This window comes from Terrapene carolina, unplaced genomic scaffold, assembly GCF_002925995.2.
Source record: "Terrapene carolina triunguis isolate 2854851 unplaced genomic scaffold, T_m_triunguis-2.0 Scaffold58, whole genome shotgun sequence".
In the NCBI taxonomy this organism is placed as follows: Eukaryota; Metazoa; Chordata; order Testudines; family Emydidae; genus Terrapene; species Terrapene triunguis.
The window spans coordinates 15,311,190-15,336,981 of record NW_020664409.1 but is presented as its reverse complement, the minus strand read 5'-3'; the positions used below and the strand labels follow the sequence as shown (position 1 = coordinate 15,336,981).

The 25,792-nt window shown below is 41.9% G+C and overlaps 1 protein-coding gene across 2 annotated transcripts in view; it reads right to left on the bottom strand.

Annotated features, from left to right (window-relative positions):
• The window catches only part of MBP (myelin basic protein), a 195,511-nt gene that overhangs the window by 119,607 nt on the left and 50,112 nt on the right, over window positions 1-25,792 (bottom strand). The window contains exon 3 of one of the 2 annotated variants that reach the window (XM_029913764.1): window positions 10,671-10,724. The exons of the other annotated variant lie outside the window; for it this stretch is intronic. Coding sequence (XP_029769624.1) covers window positions 10,671-10,724 — 54 coding nt within the window. The remainder of the gene's footprint in view (window positions 1-10,670; window positions 10,725-25,792) is intronic. 2 annotated transcript variants of the gene reach the window in all.

The window sequence follows — 25,792 nt, the reverse complement described above, 5'->3', positions numbered from 1 at the left end:
GGTATCATTATGTAGCCAAGTTCCAAGATCTCCCAGTGAAATCTCAGAACTGTCCATCAGACCAAAACTGACATCTACGGTATATGTGGTGAATGCCACTATCAATAAAGCCTTGTATGAGGTGAGTGAAAAAAAACCTCATCAAGCATACCGTTTAACAAAACAAGAAGTTCCTCAGCGTTAACAACTGCAGTTCCCCATTGCATTTAAATCCCACATTCTACACTGTGGTGCTACAGCTGCTAATTTCACCAACACCCCAAATTCAAAGAAAGGACTCCAAACAAAAAGGGACCCCGTAACTGCAGACTCTATAGTATCACAAAGGCCAGCTGTGATACATGCTGAAAAGGGACATCTTCCCAAACCTTTGAAGATAGAGTTAGTATATTTTACATTATTTTTGTTCTAAAAGTTACCAAGAAGCCACAATAAAACTGCTGAAGTCCATCTCCTCGGCAAATTGCTTCCCCTCATCATTGTCAGTTCTATACATAATTTCCACCATTGCTACAGTATGCCTCCATACTTTCTGTTCCCTATTACCCTGTTGCATATTGACTTCTCCAATATGCTAACTTTTGTGGAGATATAGATATATGCATGTATGTATGTATGCATAAATTGTGAGAACATACAAAGGAAATTGATTAATAGCAATTGAATCATAAGAAATTCAACCCCCAAACAAGTACAGGCAGAGATGCAAACCACCACCATCATACCCTCATGCATAGCACTGAGCAATAGATCGACTTTACATGATTTCCTGAGGATCAGAGTGGAGACCCCCCCATCAACTAAGACCACATCTACACTGCACGCTTCTTTTGGGATTGTGTAGAGTATGTACTTGGGTAGCGCCCTCCAACACAGGTATAAGTAGCCATTCCCCGCTGCCTCCCCCCCCACACACCAGATCCTTTCCTCATCACAGTGAAAAGCTCTGGCAGCGGGGAGCAACTGAAGCCTTTGCCTGACATGCTCAGCTACACATCACAGCATGGACGCAGTGTACTATTCACTGTAGTATGTCGCTACATGTCCACTACATGCCACCATAAATGCTCAAATCCAGGGACAAGGAGCAAAAGCACATCAGCTGTTTTTAACTGAAGTGGCACATACCATACAGGGAATTAAAGATCAATAGCAGCACCAGAAATTGTATCTGGAAGTGAATAGGGAGCCAGTGGAACATCTGGCGTGCCAGTGTAATGGGTGACCTGCGGTTAACATCACTAAACAAGCACCCTGTTCTGCATCAGCTATAGTGACTGGGTGGTCTTCACAGGTAGGCCCCATGCAGAGCACTTTACAGCAATCTAATTTGGAGATCACATGATTGAGTGCGTCAAGGGCCACATCAGAGAGAAATGGCCGTAATATTTTGGGAAAAAGCAAGTGGAAACAGGCATTTCTAGTCACAAATGTCTCCAAGTGTACCTGGGGAAGTGAACCTCTTTTATAAAGGGTGGGATAATCTCCTGTACCAAGTGGGTGGACAGGCATTTCTACCACCTGGATGCTTCCACCAACCAACCATACTCTCCATCTTATCTGGATTGAGTCTTCGTCAGCTTGTTCTCATGGAAGCCCATATTTTAGCTGAGTAACAATACTCTGCCCTCTACATTTGATGAAAAGAAAGTGTAGGCCATGCGTCATCAGGAGAATGATAACATTGCAGCCCAAATTGCCTCCGTATGATTTTTAGTGGCCTTACATACACACTGAACAGGAGAGATGACAGCAAAGGACTCTGTGAAACGGCTCCTGAGCATTCTTCCAGTCGATGAGCAATTGCCTTTAATACCGCTATCTGGGATCTCTGTGAACGGTAACAGCAAATACCGAAAGCAATTCTCTTTCCTCCAGCCAGGATCAGAGTCAAATCAATGGTATATTGCAGGCCGCTGATTAAATCTAATATGTCCATTCAGACTCTGACACTTATTCTTCACTAGGAGATCATCAACCACTGAGACCAGTACAATCTGAATATATCAAGTAGGACTGAGAGCAGTCACGGAAATCTGAGGACCCTAATTCATCTAGAGTTGTCACTCCACAAACTTCTCAATAGCCTTATCCAAAAAGAACAGGCTAAAAGGACAGTGTATGTGTGCCATAGTTAGGCAGATAAAGCATCAACATCAGGATTATTAAAAGAGGGGAAAATAGCAAAATGACAACGTTTGCCATACATTAAAAATTCAGGCCTAAATTGTCCAAAAATTACTAATGTGATCTGGCTTTATAAAAAGACGGAGGAAATTGAAATATAAAATCCCAAGAACAAAAAATTATGTTCAGGTTATGACAAATCAATAATAGCAACAAAATTACAGCTACTTACAGCTGCTCCCATTTCTTTTTTGTGTCTAAGAACTGCAGCACACAGTGTGAGGACATTGTAGACTAAAATACCTCATGTGCTGTGACACTGAAGCATAAATAGATGAGCTAACAGGATGCAATGGGTCATCACTTCTTTGCTTTTACTGGTGCAATCAATTTTCACAGTCATGGAACAAAACACCTAGAAAATTCTTTCAGGGATCCCAAAAATATAAATATGTGGTACAAAAGGTTTTTTACACCGATAAGACATATCTATCTATATATCATCTATATAAAATGTAATTACCCACAATAGTTTGAGTCCTAACCTATACAAGCCCTGAGACAATAAATATCTATGCCAGAGAGAGCCATGAAGAACATTAGGCATGTAGCAAATACAAACATCTGCTGCATGTTTTATTTTACTTGATATTTCTGTTTGATCCAACCCCTCTCACAGTGTTTTAACAAGTCACAGTAATAATGTCATAGGAAAAATGCTCAGCTATGGATTCCCTCACTTAGGCAAAACTTTTCAGTGAAATCAGGTGGAGTTTTGCCTAAGTAAGAGTGAACCCCAAGCTATCAAATTCATCCAGATCATACTGTAAATAAATATGTAAATATAAGATTTGGCAAACATTTTACCTTTAATTAATAAAAGCTGACAATAATGCACTTAGTTAATTTCCTTTCATATCCTTTGTTGGAATATGTCAATTGATAAGAATGATGTTGTTCCACATTTTCCAACAATGGACAGTGCTTGAAGTATCTCCACTGGCTAGAATAGAGACTTTTTCCCCTAGCATATATATACACACACTAATTTACACCAACTGAGAATTTGGCTCACATATTTCATATTAATATGGATATAGTTTTAGACAAATGAGTTGAATTGTTTTTCCTTAAATAGGCAATTGAGGAAATACTGAAAATTGCACACTCAACCATCAAAAGCTAAGGTCATGATTTTCAAAAGTGACTAATGATTTGGGGCATCTCAGTGTTTAGGCACTGGAGACACCCTAAGGAGGGGCCTGATTTTCAGACATTGGGTGCACAGTATTTGTGAAAATCAGATCATTTTCTAATGTCACAACTTGGGGCAAACCCCAAAATAGAGGCACCCATAATCACAAGTGCAGCAGGTTCGATAACTACCAGCTTCTGCTTTTCATATGACCAAAGTAGGGTTGGTCAAAAAGTGATTTTAGCATTATTAGCATCGTCAATTCTTTCTAAAGGAGAGACATACAGCTAGACTGCTCAAAACAAATAATACACATACAATTTTTTAAATTCCATTGAAGGCCAGTAACTCTGCTTCTCTTCTCTCTCCAAGTCAATGGAGTTGCATCAGATAATTTGAACCTTAGATACTCAAATGTAGTTCTGAGTATATTCTAAGGGAATAATACAGCTGTAACATAAAAAGGCATACTCCTTTGTTCTGTAATTGAAAGGGGTACAGAAGGAAGAGAAGAGAACTGCAAACAACTGGTCTTGGAAAACATATTTTTGATGCTTTTGCAGCCTAAAAGGTCTCTCTCTGCTTCAAAAGGCCTTCACACAGTGGGTAAACAAACACAAATTCAGCCACATTCCTCTGGCATTACTACCTATGCACACAAAAAAGGATTCAAAGTATGATAGCGATCCTGGTCCCCAAAGCTTTAATCATAAGATTAGGCAGCAGCAACAGCTACATGTACTAACTTACCGCAACCTGCTGCCAGTGTATCTTTTATTCTAACAGCAGTATCTTATCAATTTCTAAGAGACCTGTCCACCTTTCACATCTTAAATCCCACCACCACATTCTACTGGAGATTACACAAAGAGCAATTTTAAAAAGAGATATTTTGTCTAGCAAATCCTCAACATTGTGTTCTGAAACAACTTCAGTTGATATTCTATCATAGTAGTCAGGAAATCTGAGCAAAGGGAGGTTTAAACTATAAGAGCCAGATTCTGATCTCAAACTCATGGAAGCCTGGTCTCAGAGGCTGTCTCCCACACAGCTGCAGGAGCACAGTCCTTAGGTAACAGTGTGTTAGGCTCACCAATAGGCATGTGATCAGAAAAGGTGTCACTTCTCTCAGACTTCGCCCCCCACAGCAGGAACAGTCCATAACATTTTTTAGGCAAATGTCAGGAGTCTGAACCAAAACATATGAGCAACACAGTTCGTTGTCACTAACGTTTAAATAAAACAAGTTATTAGAATATGAGAAAATAGCCAGAATGTACTTTAACTGCAGTTTGGTACTAAAAGTTTTAGGACATCAACCAAGGCTCCTCAGATGAGTGGGAGTCATTCTATTAACAACAGTGAGCTTCGTGATCAGACTTTTGGAAAGGAAAAATATATATTCTTAAGATTTAAAATTGATGTGTTACATATAAGCCATGGCTTCACAGAGCCTTGGAAAATTATTATTTATAGTTTACATAGTCCCAAGTATAGACAGGGTCTATAAAGTTTATACTCTATGGGCTCAGTTGTGGTTTTGCCATGAGCTCAGAGAAAGGAGCAGTGAGCTGTTCTGCATACTGCCACTATCACAGGGGCAGACCTATACTCATGCAGCATTGTTCTTCCAGCATACCCATGTGGCTGTGCTAGCTAATGCATTTGGTCTGGGAAAAGCCAGGGTTCTGCACATTATTGCCCAACTTCATGGGAAAGGTGAGGGATAATGTAGCAGCTCTATGGCACAGCTAACTGGCACAAGGGAGCAAGGGGTTGCTGCATATATAGAAAAGATTGCTTGACACTCCCCATAATAAGACCCTGTTCTTACCAGGTTAGAACTTTGCCAAACTTTAGCCAGGTTGGCTAAAGTTTTCCATGCCAAGTGATTTAAAAAACAAAACATACCTTGAAATTTGGCAGAGTCCCCACCCTTGTGTGCCCCGGGAGGGGGCAGATAGGGGACAAGGAGCGGGGGGGTTGGATGGGTCAGGGGCTCTGAGGGGGGCAGTCGGGGGGCAGGGGGCTGGCTGTTTCGGGAGGCACAGCCTTCCCTACCTGGCCCTCCATCCAGGGCAACCCCAATGTGGCCCTGGGGCCAAAAAGTTTGCCCACCCCGTCAGAGCATACACGATGGGGTTGAACTGATGTCGCACTTACAACTGTATTTCTGTCATTTCCTAACTTTTTTGAGTGCTTGACTTTGCATCATTAATATTCTTTTAATGTTAGGGTTCCTTAACATAACTATACTTTGTTTTTAAACCCTACCTATTTACAAGCACTTTTTTAACAATACAAATAGACTCCCTGACTCAAAGCGCTTACAGTCTTTGGACTTAATCCAGTGAATTCATTAGAAGTCGAAGGATCCAGGTACTAAAGGCAAACAAAAATGCCATAACAAAAATGCAATATGGACAAGCACAGGGTCTGGATTTGGGTCAGGCCCTTACATGACCTAGCCAATTCCTGCTCTCCTTGCCCTACACAAAGAACATACTTTTCTTGCTATCATAGAGCCCAGGAGCACTCACACTGAAACATAGAACTACACACTACTAAACAAACAGCAGATTAGATGAATATTGGGTGAATAGATTACAGTGGGCCTTGTAAACTGAAATCAATTTAGTTCTACAAGATTAAGTGACACAAAAATAAAATCCCAACCAACAAACGCACCCTACAGAGAAAAAACCTCAGTAGGCCACAAAATATATTAAAAATGCACATTTAAAGAGCAGATGTATTACTGAACTTTTCCAGCTGTCGTGCATTATTCTGGGAACTGTCTGGATTAATTTTGATGCTTGGGGACCAGTAATATAAGATGCCCCCTCCTAATATAAAGACACAAACAATGCAACAGAACCCTTCCCACCGAACACTTCATTATATGAGCCAATTAAAAGCAAACAAGCAAGATGGATAGAGAAGGCCAACCCTACTTCCCTTTTTGGTTTCATACGGTTCTTTTATACAGATGGCTTCAGAAGCCAGTGTCAGGTGAAGAGTAAGCCCTTACTGAGGTAACCATTTCCCCATATGGTGCCTCTGTATCAGCAAGATCGCCATGCTTAACTGAGCAATTATACTGTAGTTTTATAATATTTATTGAGACGTCAGATACCCAATTCTCCTCCAGATGCAATATGGCCTGCTCTCAACGTCTGTATCAGGTACTCAGTCAGGTCCGGTCGTGTAACTGGATATATCCAGACAGATGCCTGCATCTGCAATGAGCCCCACTGGTTTCAACAGGACTCCTCACAGGAAAGTAGGACTGCACATATGGGTTTAATGGCAGGAGCAGGGGCTTAGAGACATTTTGTGGTGCTCCCAGAAGTGAAAATCACAACTCTAGACTCCAAATGACGGAAGCTGACTTTCACAATAACCTTACTACCTACCTACACAGAAGAACTGGCTTTAGCATGGGCAGAATGGTTAATGACTAGGGAACAAAAATGTCAGAGACCTCTGTGTAAAGGTCATCACATCTGTGACTCATGAAAAACCAAAGGATTGTTTTATTTTTCTGGTTTTGTTTTTTTTAAATCAGTGGAGAAACAAGACTGACAAAATGATAACGTGGCTGTTAGAACATGGGGCAGAGCTATCAACTACAGTTACCAAATGCAACAGCACAGAGGATTACAGACTGTATGAATGTAAACAGATTAATCTAAGTCTCCAGATAATCATTGCAACACAACCGAAAGGTTAACAAAAGTGGCAATATTAAATGGAATATGTTAGTACTTTCGCACAAACCATGAAACTCCCACAACTCTCAGAAGGGAATAGCGAAGTCTCAGAGGTAAAAATTACCAAGGATGAAATTACAAGTGCTGTATAAATGCTCACTCTGGGCAGGTCCCCAGAGAAAGATAGATTTTCTAATTATTTCTTTTTAGCCAACTTCACCATCAATGTTTAGTTGACCCTTTGACAGACTGCACTGTGCAAACATCAAGTAATCCTCAGATAGACCCTTTTAGATGGATAAGAAAATAATACTCTTCACAGTTCATAGATGGAGAAAGAGACACAGACACAAAGGGATTTGTCAAGGCCACACAGTTCATCAGTGTCAGAGCTGGGATTTGAATTCAAAAGTTTCTGTTTCCAAACCATTACTTGGTTTGCAGTGTGAAATGCTTAAAGCAGGCCTCCTGTGGAGAAGGCTGCCCTCTTCTGGTATATACATTAAGTAAAAGTATAGACTCAGAGTATAATATGAATGACAAAGTTTACAAGTTAATATTTACCTAAACTTCAAGTAAAAAGAGAAATCATGAAAACGTATTCCAAACTAGCAACATGCTACATCAAATTTAGTTCATTAGCAACAATGAACAAGTTTTTCTATTTGTGAAGTATAAGAAATAAAACAAAAACAATTCATTCTCTCTCTTGTATATTACTATGAACTTGAGTTAAGCCAAGGATTGCTTGTCCGGGAAATGATTCACTCAAATATCATACCTGGGAGTGCCTCCCACTCCCAGGTGACAGCTGATTCATCTGCAAATAGACACTATTACTCATCTGGAAATAGGGATGGTTTTTCTACTACATTAATAGGTTTCATCTACATTACAAAACAAGACCATGGCAAGAAAGCATTTTTCTTTCATACCTTCCAAATAGCAAGGCATATATGTTTCATAATACAAAAATTGCTCTCACCCCTTCTGAATGCCTCAAGGGCAAATTTTTGAGGAAGCAAGGAAGCACTCTTATAATATACTGTGGTTCAAGAGGATATGAAAAACTCAGCGCCAGATTAACTCTCCTGTGGGCCTGGGGCTATTAGATTTTGTGGGGCTCCTGTATACAAGTCTTTTTCCTTGGAAGGAGTTTGGTGCAGGAGTGGGCTGGGGCAGGGAAGTGGGGTGCTGGAGGTAATGCGTGGCCAGGGAGGGAGTTTGGGTGCAGGAGGGGATTCTGACCTGCTACAGGGGGTTAGGGTGCAGGAGGGGGCTAGGGCAGGGGGATTGGGGTGCAGGAGGGAGTGCGGGGTCCAGGAGGAAATTTGGGTGGGGAGGGGGATTCTGATCTGGGGCAGAGGGCTGGGGTAAGGGAGGGAGTGCAAGGCGCAGGCGCTTACCACAGGCGGTTCCCGGCCAGCGGTGCAGCAGGGCTCAGGCTGCCTGCCTGTCATAGCCCCACACCGCTCCTAGAAGCGGCTGGCTGCTAACACATCTCTGTGGCCCCTGGGGGGAGGGGAGCAGCGGGTCTCCGTGAGCTGCCTGCACTTGCAAGTGCTGCCCCCGTAGCTCCCATTGACCGGTTTCCAGCCAATGGGAGCTGCGGGGACGATGCTGGGGGCAAGGGCAGCGTGCGGAGCCACCTCCCCCGCCCTATCCCTGCCCGGGGCCGTAGAGATGTGCCAGTAGCCAGCCACTTCTGGGAGTGGCGTGGGGCCACAGCATGCAAGCAGGTAGCCTGAGTGCCCTTTTAGCGGCCCAGAAATCACCATCTGTGTTTTGTTTTTGTGGAGCCCCCTTGAGCTGGGGCCCTGGGCTGCAGCCCCTAAAGTCCCTGCCTTAATTTGGCCCTGGAAATGCTGCTCAGATATTTAGAGTCAAAACAAAAGAAAGACCTGGGAAATGCAGAAATTTTGATTTACTGTAAAAATGTACAGTATTTGTCCTCTGTTTTAGTAATATACGGAATTCATAGAATTGATGGCAATGGAAGATCCAGGCACACGTAAGAGAGAAGAAGCAGTAATACCAGGAGCAAACAAACAGGCATTTACTACTTTGCAGGGAAGGAGAGCTAATGATGGATGACACCAAAAAGGCTGAGGTGTTTAATGCCTATTTTGCTTCAGTCTTCACTAAAAATATTAATTGTGACCAGATGCTTAATATAATTAACATAAAAAAGAAGAGGAAAGGAACACAAAGCAGAATAGGGAAAGAACAGGTTAAAGATTGTTTAGATAAGTTAGGTGTAACTTATGTAAGAAGTAAGTTAGATGTCAGGGGAAGCCTGACGAAATCCATCCTAGGGTACTTAAGGAGCTAGCTGAAGCCATCTTTGAATGATTAGCCATTATCTTTGAGAACTCACAGAGTATGGGTGAGGTCCCAGATGACTGGAGAAGGGCAAACATAGGATCTCTCTTTTAAAGGGGAACAGAGGTCCAAGGGAACTGTAGACCAGTTAGCCTAACTTTAATACCTGGAAAGATACTGGAATAAATCATCAAACTATCATAAACAACTAGAGGATAAGCTGATGAGTAACAGCTAACATGAATTTGTCAAGAAAAATATCGTGCCAAACCAATCTAATTTCCTTCTTAGACAGGAGCAGTAGACATGATATATCTTGGTTTTAGTAAAGCTTTTGACAGTCCCACACAACATTTTCTTTAGCAAACAAGGGAAATGTGGTCTAAATGAAATTAATGTAAAGTGGGTGTACTATTGGTTGAAAAATCATATGCAAAGAAATAATTATCAAAGGTTTGCTGTCAAACTGGGAGGGTGTAACTAATGGGGTCCTACCAGGTTCAGGTTTGGTACAATTCAATATTTACATTAATGACTTGGATAATGGAGTGGAAAGTATCCTTATGAAACATGTGGATGACACCAACTGGGAGGGTTGCAAGATGACCTTGAGAAACTGGAGAAATGGTCTGAAAAAAAAAAATATTTACAAGTGCACAGTGCAACACTTAGGAAGGAAAAAGTCAAATACACAAATACAAAATGGGGAATAACTGGCTAGACAGCAATACTTCAAAAAAGGTTCTGTGAATTTTAGTGGATCTCAAACTGAATATGAACCAACAATGTGACTGAGTTACAAAAAAGGGTTAATATTCTGGGGCGTATTAGCAGGAGTGCAATATGTAAGATATAGGAGGTAAATGTTCCGCTCTACTCTGCACTGGTGAGTCTTCAGCTGGAGTATTGTGGCCAGTTTTTGGCATCATACTTTAAGAAAGGTGTGGACAAATTGGAGAGAGTCCAGAGGAGAGCAACAAAAGTGATCAGAGGTTTAGAAAACCTGACCTATGAGGAACACAAGGTTATGTTTTGTCTTGAGAAAAGATGACTGGGGCGGGGGGGACTGATACCAGTCTTCAAAGTACATTCAGGGCTGTTATAAAGAGGATGATGTTCTCCATATCCACTGAAGGCAGGTCAAGTAGTAATTGGCTTAATCTGCAAAAGGGAGATTTAGGTTGGATATGAAGAAAACTTATTTAACCTAAACTTAACTTAAAGGATAGTTAAGTACTGGAATAGATTGCCAAGGGAGGTGGTGGAATCGGTGTCACTGGAGGTTTTAACGAACAAGTTAGACAAACACCTACCAGGGATGGTCTAGGTGTACTTGGTCCTGCCTCAGTGGAGATGATCACAGAATCCTAAAAATTAGAGATGGAAAAAGGCCCATGAAGTTATTTAGTCCATCCATTACATATGATTGTGCCTTACTCAATGTGTGCATATGTGAAATAGAGAAATATGCTGCTGTATATTTTCTATAACATGAACACCCTAATGTCTACGTCTTTAAGAAAATATCCTATACAATACAGATATTTATTACTTCTCAGACTGACAAACAAAATATGGCTGAGAAAAAAACTGATAGGATTTATACTAGTTTCTTCCCATTTCCCTCTTACTACAGTAGCTGACCAAAAGATAATTTTTAGTACACCTGATCAGCTAATCATAGACTGAGACCCTGTGACCTAAAATAAAGAAGCCTCAGCATGTAAGCTCATGCTCTGATACATTCAGGGCAGAAGACCTGACATTTCAGACATCCCTGCTAATTCCAAGATTGCAAGCCCACTCTCAGACACTTCTATAACTCTATTCACACATGTACTTCACGCTGATTTGCTCCACAGGTGGGTATTTGTGACCTATTTTAGGCCTAGTGGGGCTGTGTATAACAACATTTGTGACCCCAATCTGAAGGTATATTTTAAAGGTGTACCAATTAAAAAATTGCCATCTCTAGCCATGAAAAATAAAGTGATCTTTAAATATTAACTAAAGGCTTTTATACTGTAACTTGGTTGGCAAATAAAGCATAATGAATGTGTTGGGCACAAGTCCTTCCCCAGCCACCACAAATGCAGAGAGGCCAATGAAGTGTATGTGCTGGATTTGGACAGGATTTGTGAAGCTGAACAGCGGGGTACTTAGGAGTCGTAAGGTAGGTCTGCACAACAAAAACGGTTCACAGGCTAGCCCATCCAAGCTAGCTTGAAGCTGCCTAACCTGGGTAACAATAGCAATGAAGTCAGAACAATTCAGGCTTCAGGGTGGGCTAGCAAACAGATTACATACCCAGGGTCCGCGCTGGGTTTGTACTACTCATGCTAAAGCCAGCTGCCTTCACTCGTATGTTACCCATACAAGGTGGATTCACATTAGCTCAGGTAGACTAGCTCATTCACAGCTTTTGTTATGTATACATACCCTTAGGGACTCCCCCCACATATCAACATAATGAGGCTTTGAGGAATAATACAAGGGTCATCAGGATGGGAGAGTAGCTGGGGTGACGCTGGTGGAACCACTGGCAACTTCTCCTGCTCCAACCCCAAACGCCTCCCACAGATTAAGAGATAGGGGGCAGAAGGGCATTCCGCAGCCTCAGGCCAGTAGTGGCCACAGAGAGGCTCCAGAGCCTGGAACAATTCTCCCCCCCCCTTCGCCCCCCAAGCACCACCAGCAGAATAACAGGGAGGATCTGGTCCTTAAGTGAGCCCAGCAGCTCATATTTCTTTGGATTACTAGCAAGATGTGACAAAATTTCTGCATCTTTACTCGAGTACTACTAAATAGCATGGGATTCAGTATATGCTGGCTAGTTAGTGCACCTGGGAAGCTGATTAACAACAGAACTGTGCCCCTTTTAGTTGTTGCAGGAGAAGGAAATAATTTAACTAAAATGCCTTGACAGCTAAATGACAGACCAGCCACAGCTGCAAAACCGAGCCTGCAAGGCAATCTGGAACAAGCAGGCATACAAGTACAGGCAGCCTACAGCTGCAGAATAAAGTGTTAGCTGGAATGTAATATATTCTTCTGCAAAGAGACAAAAATAATGTTAATAGAATCCAATATCTATAAGAGTCACTACATCCTTTTAACAGGTTACATAAATCACAATGCTACTTTATAATTGGACATGATCTTCCTCTAATCGGATAGGCACCCGCAGGAGCTTCTGCCAGTTTAACTAAATGAAGACATTACCTGTGAAAGACATGGGAGTTGCCTGTAATATTTTATGAATATTATATGTCCCTCTGTTTGTTATTTTGCTGGTCATTGTATGACCACCAGGGCTTAACTCCAGCAGGAATTTCTGCGGGAAAGGGGACAGGAGTTTCAGATAGCCCCATTTACCCATATTTAAAGGGACAATGCAGGCATCATTTCCTTCAAAGTTTACCTCAGACCATGCTAAGGTCACCTGTCTGGCTGATAACCCCAGGGGTGGGGGGGTGGTCCTCAGGTATACACAGGGGGCCTCCATGTGGGAAACTGGAAGAAAGAACTTTGGGGCTGATAAATGGACAAGCCTGAAACACAAGGGGGAGAGACAAAAACTGACAGAAAGGAGAATGAACCCATCCCCAGAAGTAGGGGCATCTGGGAAGATAAACCTATAAGGCTACCAATGGGGAGATTTTTGTTAAGAAAAATATGCATGTAGACTCTGTGTTGTGTTAAGAACCCTTTTCTCTCCTTATCCTTTGTTCCTACTGTTGAGATTAAACAACACTTTATTTAGAAAAAGGCTGTTTTGGGTCACTGCATTCACCACTGGTCCCAGCTCCCTAAGGGAAAAACTGCTGAGCAATCACATTTGGTACATGGAGAAAGGTAGCCCAGCACTCAGTCTAAGAGAGCGGGAGAATCACAGGATTCCACTCCAGGGATCCCGGTAAAGGGTTGAGGTCTCAAACCTGGAAGGGGTGCTCTTAGAGAGAGAGAGACACACACACACACACACCCCACAGAAGGGCCCAGAAGTGCAGTTAGACCTGAACCACGACAATACCATCTCACATCCAGGCAAGAGAAATAACTAGACAATGCCTTAGAACAGTGGTTCCCAAACTGGGGTTCGTGAACCCCTGGGGGTTCGTGAAATGTTACAGGGGGTTCTCGGAAAAAAATTCCCTAATGGCGGACAGAGCTGTCCCTAGGGACCCCGGGCAGCATGGGGCCAGCAGCCTGGAGCCACTGGACTTCCACGAGCTAAGCAGATCAAAGCAAGCATATCTATCACACTGAAGAGATTTAAACTTCAAGACTCCTTATAAGAAATGGAAAGGGAGGTGGATATTTTTTGCTGTTTTTAAAATTAAATAGGCAGCTAGTATTGTTTTTTTTTTTTTTTTTTTTTAATTATTATGAAGAACAAGTTTAAGCTTTGTTGTAATGTGAATTGTTTGCCTGGACTGCTCAAGACCTGAATGCTTGTGTAGGAGGAACTCTTTGAGTTGGCTTCTTAAATACCTTCATGATGTTTCACATCTGATACTCCTTGATGAAACATAGGAGCCTTGTCTTATAACAGGCTTATTCAAAGTGATACAAGCTATGAAAGTGAGATATTGGAAGAGTGTCGCCATTTTCATAATGTAATAAAAATACTGTAATGATAAATAATAATAAATAATAAATAGTGTGTAATATGCATGTCATAAAAACAAATTTTATATTTCCCAGATCACTGCTTTTATAATTTATACTCAGATAAAAGGAGAAAATCCCTGGAAATATTCATTTTTAGGAGGGGGTTCGCGAGACTTGACATTTTAGTGAAAGGGGTTCACAGGTTGTTGAAGTTTGGGAACCACTGCCTTAGAACAACAGTGCGGCAAAAGTAGGGTGACCAGATGTCCCGATTTTATAGGGACAGTCCCGATTTTTGGGTCTTTTTCTTATATAGGCTCCTATTACCCCCAACCCCCTGTCCCGATTTTTCACACTTGCTGTCTGGTCACCTTAGGCAAAAGTGCCAGGTACATTTACCATCCCAAGCATAAATATCAACATACCAGCCTTTATGATGCTGATGCTGTTAGTGAAATGATTAAAGCGGAAGATCAGCTGCCACTGGTGAAGAGAATTTTGCAAAGTTGCTAGATTATATTACATGCTGATATGACAAATTACATTGATTGACATGACAATGACAAATACTGGCCATTAAGTCCCACTAAGCACCATTAATTATAAGTCACACAGCTATATTACTTCTCAGTTGTTAAAGAAGGTTGCTTAGTTCCACAAGAATTAAAAAACAAACAAAAAAATTATTCACAGTATTATAATAGCAGCTATGTATTTTTATATAGATTTAGGTACATACTAAATAAAGAGCATCTACCCATAAGCTCTAGGCATCTCTGATGGAATTTAAAAATTCAACAAAATTAATACCCAAATATACCTGAAGTCCAGAAGTATAATCCACTACCAACAAACTAAACCACCTAAAATCTCATGCCACCCTCCCATTCCAACAAATTCCCTTCTCTCCTCCCAGTATTTTTAGGGTGGGAGGGAAGTGGGAATTAGCTCTGTATCTAGGGAATGAATTCCGAAGTTGTGGATCCCTCACAGCAAATGATCAGTCAGCAACAGCACATTCTCATCTATACCAATGGGACTGCAGCTCATGCACTTTTGCTATGCTATGGCAGTTTGGGGGAGAGAGAGAGAGCGCTCATCTCTCAAGTAGATCAGGAAACATGGAAAGGCTGGATTTTGTCTCCTGTCCACAATACTGCTGCTGCTGTTCCCGGGAAGTCTCTCAGGTTCTTGGGGTTTGCTTAGCTCTTGTGAGCTGTTGCTTTTTTTGCACAAGACTCTCTGTTTTTGCTTATGCACAACTCACAGCATTCTGATTACAACAATTAAATGTGAAAAACCTATGTTAATGCAATGTCTGAGTTGCAATTTTACATGCACAGACGTCAGAGTTCAAAATTCTGTTTCCCACAGCAACTGTAGCTTAGTAACCCTTGTGCATAAGCAGAATTTTGCATTACTGCAAACACATTATGGTGCTAATATTTATGCCAAATACTGTAGATGGGCCAGAATCACAAAACCTGATGTAGGGAGGTATGCATTATATTTGCACCACTGAGGTTAAATGCCCCCCCAGTCAGAGAACTTACCATGAGAGAGAAAGAGGGCAGGAGGTGTTTTGACTGTTACCCTGCCTCAGAGATCCCATCAAAGGAAAGGGGATGGCTTTAACTCCTTCCAGGAGCAGGAACTACTGCAGGGAGGCACTGAACAAAGGCACACAACAATTTCTATCCCAAATCAGTGCTGCCACCAAGCACTGGAACGAGGGAACCTGTCGTTGCTTTGTTCCACCACCACCTCTTCCTCTAGTGGATTTCTGCCAATGGGGCCCTCTAGCAGAACAAACCCCAGGTTGAATTTGGCACTACATTTATTTATATTTAGTTAGATTTATTTAAAATTCATCCATGGTCAACATTTTAATAAAAACTGCATACAAAAAATGTCAGTATTGCTGATACGTGCAGAGGATTCAGTTACAATTGCCAAAGCTGTAATATTTAATACAGTGGCTCTCCACCTTGCCAGACTACTGTACCCCTTTCAGGAGTCTGATTTGTCTTGCATACCCCAAGCTTCACCTCACTTAAAATCTATTTGCTTACAAAATCAAACAAACATACCAGAGTGTCACAGCACACTATTACTGAAAAATTGCTTACTTTGTCATTTTTACCATATCATTATAAAATAAATTAATTGGAATATAAATATTGTACTTACATTTCAATGGATAGTATATCGAGCAGTATAAACGAGCCATTGTCTGTATGAAATTTTAGTTTGTACTGACTTGGCTAGTGCTTTTTATGTACCCTGTTGTAAATCTAGCCAAACATCATGATGAGTTGATGTACCCCCTGGAAGACCGCTACGTATCCCCAGGGGTACATATACCCCTGGTTGAGAACCACGGATTTAATATACCAAAAACTCTTAGGCTGCAATTGTACCATGCTGCTAGTAATGCTGTAATGATTCAAAATTACCTAGGTCACGTCACTAAGCCTGCTCTCATTACACCTAGGCAGCACCTGATTCTTCCTTTCAAAAGGCGGGGGGGGGGGGGCGGGGAATCAACTGTGAGCCATTTCCAGGTTTTAAATTAGCTGCATTAGTCTCTAATCAAGAGAACTGCAAAACCTTACGGTTGCTGTCTTTCCCCAAACAACAGGTATCCAAGCAGCAAAACTGAGAACCAAGCAAGAGGCTTGGTTTAGGCTTGACTCAGTGACTGTGCCAATTAGCTAGCCAGATGGACCTCTGGAGGAAGAAACCAGCTCTGTTCCTCCTTACCACCCCCAGACCCCAGTTACTAGCCTAAGTGGTTAAAAGAGCTACGCAGGGATAGAATTGGGCAACATTCTCCATTATGCTGAAGCTAGTGCTGGGAGGTGGGCAATGAACCAATGCCAACTGACCCAAACTACAGTGGCTATCAAGAGTGGAGCTGAGCCCTCAATTCATCATGTCCAGCTCCTCCCCTTCACATGCAGCAGCAAAATGAGCTAGAAGACAGCTCTTCCCTGGTGAAATCGCTCGCTGTGCTCGTCGCTCACTGCTCCGCAGTTCGGTGGAAAAAAAATCTAGATGAGTGTGCAAAAAATGTATCTTTAGTGACATGTTGCAACCAAGGCTTTTGTATGCCTTGAGGAGGTTTTCCACCAACAACCTGTAGTTGTCTGCCTTGTTGTTTCCGAGAAAATTTATTGCCACTAACTGGAAGGCTTTCCATGCCGTCTTTTCCTTGCCACGCAGTGCATGGTCAAATGCATCAATCTCGAAGAAGTTCACGAATCTGAGGACCAACAAAGACACCTTCTTTTATCTTAGCTTCACTTAACCTTGGAAATTTTCCACGGAGGTACTTGAAAGCTGCTTGTGTTTTGTCAATGGCCTTGACAAAGTTCTTCATCAGACGCAGCTTGATGTGTAAGGGTGGTAACAAAAATCTTCCTTGATTCAACAAGTGGTGGATGCTGAACACTTTTCCTCCCAGGCTCCAATGACTGTCGGAGTGGCCAATCTTTCTTGATGTAGTGGGAATCTCTTGCACGACTATCCCATTCGCAGAGAAAACAGCAGTACTTTGTGTATCCAGTCTGCAGACCAAGCAAGAGAGCAACAACCTTCAAATCGCCACAAAGCTGCCACTGATGTTGGTCATAGTTTATGCACCTCAAAAGTTGTTTCATGTTGTCCTAGGTTTCCTTCATATGGACTGCATGACCAACTGGAATTGATGGCAAAACATTGCCATTATGCAGTTGTGACGTTATTGATATAATCTGGGACCATATAGATCATTGTTGCAACCAAGGTCCTGTAGTGCCACCCAAATCTTGTATAAAGGGGGTCAAATGGGGTGTCTAAGACAAGGTTATGGTTTACTGGTTATGATTATGCTGTCTATATGTGTGTATCAGTTTTGTAGTTGAAGTTATGAATATTGGCTCTATACTGTCTGTATTTCAAACTTATGCTATGCTGCTGGGTGACATCCCAGACAAACTGGTGTTAGCTCTGCCTAGCCTGCTTGATGGCCCATTAAGGACCATCAGCTATACAATGGACCCATTGAGAGAAGGCAAATATGCCTTGAGACTCAGCAAAGTATGCAGGAACTTGCCCATGTGACTCCAGACTCCATTTTGCTGTAATTTTCCACAGTAAGAACAAAGGTGTTCTTACACCTGGAAAAAAGACTATATAAGGCTGATGCCTCGTCTCCATCTGGTCTTCAATCCTGCTTCTTACCTCTGGAGGGACTTTGCTACAAACTGAAGCTCTGAACAAAGGACTGATGACCCATCCCAGCAGGGGATGTATTCCAGAGACTTGATTTGAACCTGCAGTTTATTCTATTGCTGCTGCAAGCCTGAACCAAGAACTTTGCCATTACTGTATGTAATTGATTCCATTTAACCAATTCTAACTCTCATCTCTAACTTTTTTCTTTTATGAATAAACCTTTAGATTTTAGATTCTAAAGGATTGGCAACAGTGTGATTTGTGGGTAAGATCTGATTTGTATATTGACCTGGGTCTGGGGCTTGGTCCTTTGGGATCAGGAGAACCTTTTTCTTTTACTTGGGTATTGGTTTTCATAACCATTTGTCCCCATAACGAGTGGCACTGGTGGTAATGCTGGGAAACTGGAGTGTCTAAGGAGATTGCTTGTGAGACTTGCGGTTAGCCAGTGGGGTGAGACCGAAGTTCTCTTAGTCTGGCTGGTTTGGTTTGCCTTAGAGGTGGAAAAACCCCCAGCCTTGGGCTGTAACTGCCCTGTTTGAGCAATTTGTCCTGAGTTGGCACTCTCAGTTGGGTTCCACCAGAACTGCATCGTCACAGCAGTAAAACAGCTTTAAGATTCGTCTTCAATGAATCAATGAACCGTCTCCACTCATCTGGATCGTGAACGATGTTGAGGGCTGCCATCACACCATCGATGTTGTTGCAGGCTACAAGATCACCTTCCATGAAGAATGGGACAAGATCCTTCTGACGGTCACGGAACATGGAAACCCTAACATCACCTGCCAGGAGATTCCACTGCTATAGTCTGGAGCCCAACAGCTCTGCCTTACTCTTGGGTAGTTCCAAATCCCTGACAAGGTCATTCAGTTCACCTTGTATTATGAGGTGTGGTTCAGAGGAGGAGGATGGGAGAAAATGTGGGTCCTGTGACATTGATGGTTCAGGACCAGAAGTTTCATCCTCTTCCTCTTCTGACTCAAGTCAGAATGATTCTGGTGCATCAGGAACCGGCAGTCCTTCTCCGTGGGGTACTGGGCGTATAGCTGATGGAATGTTTGGATAATGCACAGTCCACTTTTTCTTCTTTGACACACCTTTCCCAACTGGAGGCACCATGCAGAAGTAACAATTGCTGGTATGATCTGTTGGCTCTCTCCAAATCATTGGCACTGCAAAAGGCATAGATTTCCTTTTCCTGTTCAACCACTGGCGAAGATTTGTTGCACAAGTGTTGTAGCATCTGTGTGGGGCCCACCTCTTGTCCTGATCTCCAATTTTGCAGCCAAAATAAAGGTGATAGGCTTTCTTAACCATAGTGGTTATACTGCGCTTTTGTGATGCAAAAGTCACTTCACCACAAACATAGCAGAAGTTAACTGCACTGTTCACACAAGTACGAGGCATCTCTGCTCACTTTGGCTAAACAGAAATGTGTCCCTTTGCAAAATCAAACACTGACAAATAAGAAAGCACAACACCGTATGATTTCTAGAGCTGATATAGGGCAATTTGTTCAGCAGAGTGATGTTATTCCTAGAAGTCATGGATGATGCAATCATAACGCAGCTTACATGATGCAATTCATATCATGTATGATGCAATACCAGCTTCAGATTGCATCATTCATTGTTTTGCCTAAAAAGCAAGTACTGTCCAAACCCAGTCATAGATTTATTCATAGATCCAGTCAAAGATGTATTTTAGTCATTTCTGGTTTAAATTGAGATCCCTTCCCTTTATAACTCACTTATCCTCCGCCATTCCCAAGTCAAGGGTCGTATATACTGACCCAATAGCATATCTTGAAAACTAGAGCCAATCAACAATTTTAAGCATCATTTTCGTTCTCAGTGACCCAGAATTAGTAAAGTTTGACTACATTTATTTCAGAAGCATTTTGGCTGTAGAGCAGTATCATCACTAGTAAGCAGACAGGTATCTGAAAGAACTTGAAACATCGCCTCTTTTTAAACATTAGAACCATCCCCCTTTTGGAAGGGTGTGAGAGGAAGAAGTCCCTCAAAGACAAAAATGAAATGAAAAGCCTGGATAAAAAACAAACTTTGCCCAGGCAAGTGAATCTACAGAAATACCCTGTGACTGACCGAAACCCACGTTAAAAGTCACAGGGTCCAGATCTTCAGCTGGTGTAAATCAACACAGTTCCACTGCAGTTCTGGTTGACTGTGCTGATTTACACCCACTGAGGGTCCAGCCCAGAGAGAGTAAAAATCAATGTGTTTTATCTGTGTGCAGACCTGATTCCTGAAAGAGTGAAAAATCAGCACAAGATCAGTTTGCCATGCACTGCAGGACACGTTATTTCTTCAATTTCAGTGGAAATATCAGCCATATTCTGCTTCATTATCTAAGGCTTTTTGACCTAAAATCATAGGACTGGAAGGGACCTCGAGAAGTCATCTAGTCCAGGCCCCTGCACTCAAGGCAGAACAGAGTGTTATCTGGAGCATTCCTGACAGGTGTTTGTCTAACCTGCTCTTAAAAACCTCCAATGATAGAGGTTCCACAACCTCCCTAGGCAATTTATTCCAGTGCTTAACCATTCTGACAGTTAGGAAGTTTTTCCTAATGTCCAACCTCAACCTCCCTTGCTGCAATTTAAGCCCATTGCTTCTTGTCCTATCCTCAGAGGTTAAGAACGATTTTTCTCCCTTCTCCTTGTAACAACCTTTTATGTACTTGAAAACGGTAATCATGTCCCTTCTCAGTCTTCTCTTTTCCAGACTAAACAAACCCAATTTTTTTCAATCTTCCCTCATAGGTCACGTTTTCTAGACCTTTAATCATTTTTGTTGCTCTTCTCTGGACTTACTCCAATTTGTCCACATCTTTCCTGAAATGTGATGCCCAGAACTGGACACAATACTCCAGTTGAGGCCTAATCAGCACGGAGTAGAGCAGAAGAATTACTTTTCGTGTCTTGCTTACAATACTCCTGCTAATACATCCCAGAATGATGTTCACTTTTTCCCCCCAACAATGTTACGTTGTTGACTCATATTTAGCTTATGGTCCACTATGACCCCCCAGATCCCTTTCCGCAGTACTCCTTCCTAGGCAGTCATTTCCAAATTTTTATGTGTGCAACTGATTGTTCCTTCCTAAACGGAGTACTTTGCTTTTATCCTTGTTGAATTTCATCCTATTTACTTCAGACCATTTCTCCAGTTTGTCCAGATCATTTTGAATTTTAATCCTATTCTCCAAAACACTTGCAACCCCTCCCAGCTCGGTATTTTCCACAAACTTTATAAGTGTACTCTCTATACCATTATCTAAATCATAGATGAAGATATTTAACAGAACCGGACCCAGAACTGATCCCTGCGGGATCCCACTCGTTATGCCCTTCCAGCATGACTGTGAACCACTGATACCTACTCTCTGGGAACGGTTTTCCAACCAGTTTTGCAGCCACCTTATAGTAGCTCCATCTAGGTTGCATCTATGACATACAGCTCCTCAAAGAACATCAACCCTCCTAAACACATTAGATTTGCTGTGTTATGGGTGTGGAGTTAATATAAAAATCCGTTCTACACTCTGCATCTCATCTACCATGGAGTGCCAAGCACTTCCCTCTCACAGTAAATCTATTTAATTAGATGTAAACACACTTCCTCCACTCTCTCAGATGCCAGCCAAGAATCCCACAGTTGATTCCCTCTCAGCTACCAGCTCTCATAAAAATAAATAAGTTACATTGAAAACACAGCGCTAATTAGTTATGTATTTAATTAAGAATCAGGATTTTCTGACAGATCACCATGAGGCCAAATTCATTCCTAGTGTAAATAGACAGAGTAACTGTAAGGAAGCATTTGGCCTAAGTATCCAGTCAAACACCAGGATAGATGGTAAGACTCGCCAGGGAGTGAGGCTACTTCCAATCATAAAAAACATGGATCCAGGGGGGAGAGGGGGGGGGAAGGGGGGAGCAGAGGATCTGCAGAGAAACTGTGCCTGTACACTAGCTTTGGGGTACTCTGTCCTTGCACACACACACACACCCATCAGGCTCCCAGGCTGCATGACTACAATAGGTTGACCAAGGCAGCCCCCAGCCAGCAGTTCCCCGAGGTTCCCCTTTTAGTGGAGCTTTCAGCACAGTAGTGGCTCTGTAAAAATGTCGACGCAGCCTGAAATTGCAGACCCATCTCTCAGGGTAACTGTGGAGGGGACCAGAAGAGAAACAAAGGGGCAGCTGGGGGGAAGTGGGGAGGGCAGTTAAAGAATATCTTCCCAGCAGAGCTCCAAATTCCACAAAACCAGGGCTCTGGAGCTTATGTGCTCAGCAGGGTAGACACCTATTGGAACTTTTCATTTTCCTTGGGGCCTAGAGGAATGGCGTTTCCCTTTCTGCACACCTCCTAAAGTGTATAGCTGTAGAGATGATCTCCTGAAGACCTTAAATGGATTAAGATTGTCTAGCAGGAGCTCCTACTTCAAGTACCTAAAGTAGTGCATGTCTCTGAACTGAAAAGAAAAACGTAGAACTGTGAATCACAATAATTCCTATGTCTATTACAGGTGGAAAAAAAAAAAAAAAAACCTGCCAAAGACTATTAGTCCTCAAAAAGTGGTCAAAGAATACACACAAATAAAAAAAAAAAAAAAAGAGTGTTAACCTTCTCAGTGACAGCACAACAGCACTGCTCTTAACAGTGAAACTTACTCCTGTGCAGAGCGCCAGCATAAAGGCCTTTGTAACATTTAAACTTTCAAAATTCAGCTTATGTGGAAGATAGGCCTTGTGCTGGTCCTCTACAGAGGGGCAAGTTTCACCCAAAATTCAGATCTTACAAGCGTTTATCATCAAAAGCTGGTTAATATCCACCATGCAAATCAGACATTCAACTTCTGTTTTTTTAAAAGCAGAACTGTTTCCATTTATTATAAAAATTTTGGCTTTCTATGGTTTTGTTTTGGAAAGTTAATTTGTAATAACATCTGAAGCTGTATTTATAGTGCATGTGTTTTCCTTTTGCAGTTTTAAGGCTTGGCTACACATCTGGTGTGAATTTCAACAACAGGGAAGATCAGTTAGTAATGCACAGGTAGTCTGTGTTTCAGAGATATCTAGAGACCGTTTTGCAAAGCATGTAGCTAATCAACTGTTTTTATTTGAAACTTCCTTTGACGCACCTGATGAAGAGGATTCTGGGACACATCTGAACGTCTGATGAGCCACCTGGTGTGGCTCAGCAGGAAACAACAAAGTCAATAATCTGGAGCCAAAGGAGTAACATGGTAGCAGCTGGCATCTTCAAGAAAGAATTCCATGACTCTTTGCCTGCAGTTAGTTAATGGCTATTATTGGCTGGATAATGGATCAACTTTTTTTTTTTATTTCTCTTGATCAGCTAGTTACATACTGCCAACCTGTTTTAGAGCACATGGCTCTGACTTGGCTGATTAGATTGGGGTTAACTCACCAAGATTGTGATATATGTAAATGAATGTTACTAAACCTGAACCAACAGACCATAAATTCAATAAACGAGCAGATAAGGATGTGAAAGGCCCAGGAGAAATAAGAATTTACAGAGTGCAAGAGGGTGCACCACACAGGTATCTGTAAGATATGAGGCAAGAGAAACATCAAACTGTTGTGATGACATGAAACCTAAATGTTGGTGGATTGTCTGGGGAGAGTCCGAGATTCTCTGGATCTTCATATATCACACTATTAATAAAGGAGTATTTGAATAGCTTGGGCAACAACCTATCATGGCAGGATTGGGTACATAGAAAGTTTTGGCAACTGGGAATAGCCTGCTTAAGGTTCATGCCCGTGTGAAAGGTGGGAGGAGGTTGGTTTGGGTAGAACATTTTCAGAAAGAGAAATACCGTCCTTAGAGATGCAACTTTCCCTCTCATTTCTCCTGCAGTGGTTCCTGCCTCTCCCTTAACCATGACAACAAGCTCAGCTATACAAACTACACGTCAGCAAGTTGCCTCCACATTGTTCTCTGGGTACATAACTATGTTTTTGCTTATGAGGCACCATCCAAGATACCCCATAAGCCAAAATGTGATGTTGCATTCTAAATGCCACAGGAAGAAGGCCACAAAGAGGAAGATGAGGCATTTGGGCTCAGCCCAGAGGCAGCTGGTTTTAGCAGGAAATGGTGTACAGACACAAGCTGATGTGGGTGATCGTGAGAAGAGCTAGCAGGCGATCGTGAGAAGAGCTAGCAGGCAGGTAAAGGGGAAGGAAGGAAGAGTGGGAGAGAAGAAGTGGGAGAGGGTGACAGACATCTAGTAGGTCAATTATGACAAAAGCAAGAGATCACAACTTTCATTATAACTAGCTGGGACAGTCCCTTTAAACTGTGACATTTCTGGTAAATCAGGATATCTGCTCATCTAAAAGATTATCACCATGAGTGATGTGTAGATCTTAGGACCTGCCCAACACGGAGCCCAATTTTGCAATCCGTACTCACACTGGGTAATACTCTGAATAATCCCAATTAACTGAGCAGGGCTACGGAATCAAGCCTATTTAAATAAGGACAGCTTAAAGGCCCTCAAAAAGGTGGGTAAATATTAACCATATTTGCACAGATAGAGAACAGGGAGGCACACAGAAGTTAAAGCCCAAATTTTTCAGAGTGGCTGCTGATTCCGGATTTCTCAGTTTTTGGATACCCAGCCTGAGACACCCTGAGTTTGCTTTTCAGGCATTCTGAGCAGCAGGAGCTCCTACAGTAGTGAGGGGTGCTGATTGCTTCTGAAGTTATGATTCAAGAGGTTTCAAATGGGCACCCAAAAATTGAGGCACTCAAAAGTAGTGTCCTAAATGACTTACTTAACTTCATATACTGAGTCAGTGGCAGAACTGAGAGTAAATCTCAAGTCTGACTCCCAATCCTCTCCACTGGCCTACACGGAGATGTACTGAAGATAACCTACCTCCTTCTGCAAAAGCTTTTTCAATTAATACCAACTAAATTTGTTTCCATCATCTTACAGTAGAGGGAAGGGAAAACCCACATTCTGTTTAACAACAAGTAAAATATCAAAACACATTTTTCAACAGCTCAAAGTGGAAAAGACACGCTCATAAATGAAGGCATAGTTTTTAGAACTGAAACAAACCTGTTTTCAGATCTGCAATGGCAGATAAAATCAATCTACTGAGTACACAAAGAATACTAATTACATAAAGAAACCCTTCTTTGTCCAAACTTAAACATCAGTCTTTAAAGACTGTGCCTATGGTTAGGAAAAAGTTACAGTGCGTGCAGGCGTCTCTATATTTATTCCCTTGCACTGACTTCCATGCCATATTTGCTGAATTTACAAGTTAAAACATTTTTTCCTAGCTATGGCCATACTGTAAGCTCAGAAGTTAGAAGAGGCTGAGATTTTTATAGTGGTGCATAATGCAGAATCTAGCTAAACGTTAGTTATGTTGACTCAGCTCTCCTGATGGTAATATCTCAGAAATTCAAGCAGGTTTAGTGCAGAGGAGACAGAAATAATATGTCCCAAATTCTTCTTCTCCCCACCCCAGTATGGGTGCATGAAAGGCAGAAGAAACAGAAAGTTCCACTGTAGGGGAGGAGGG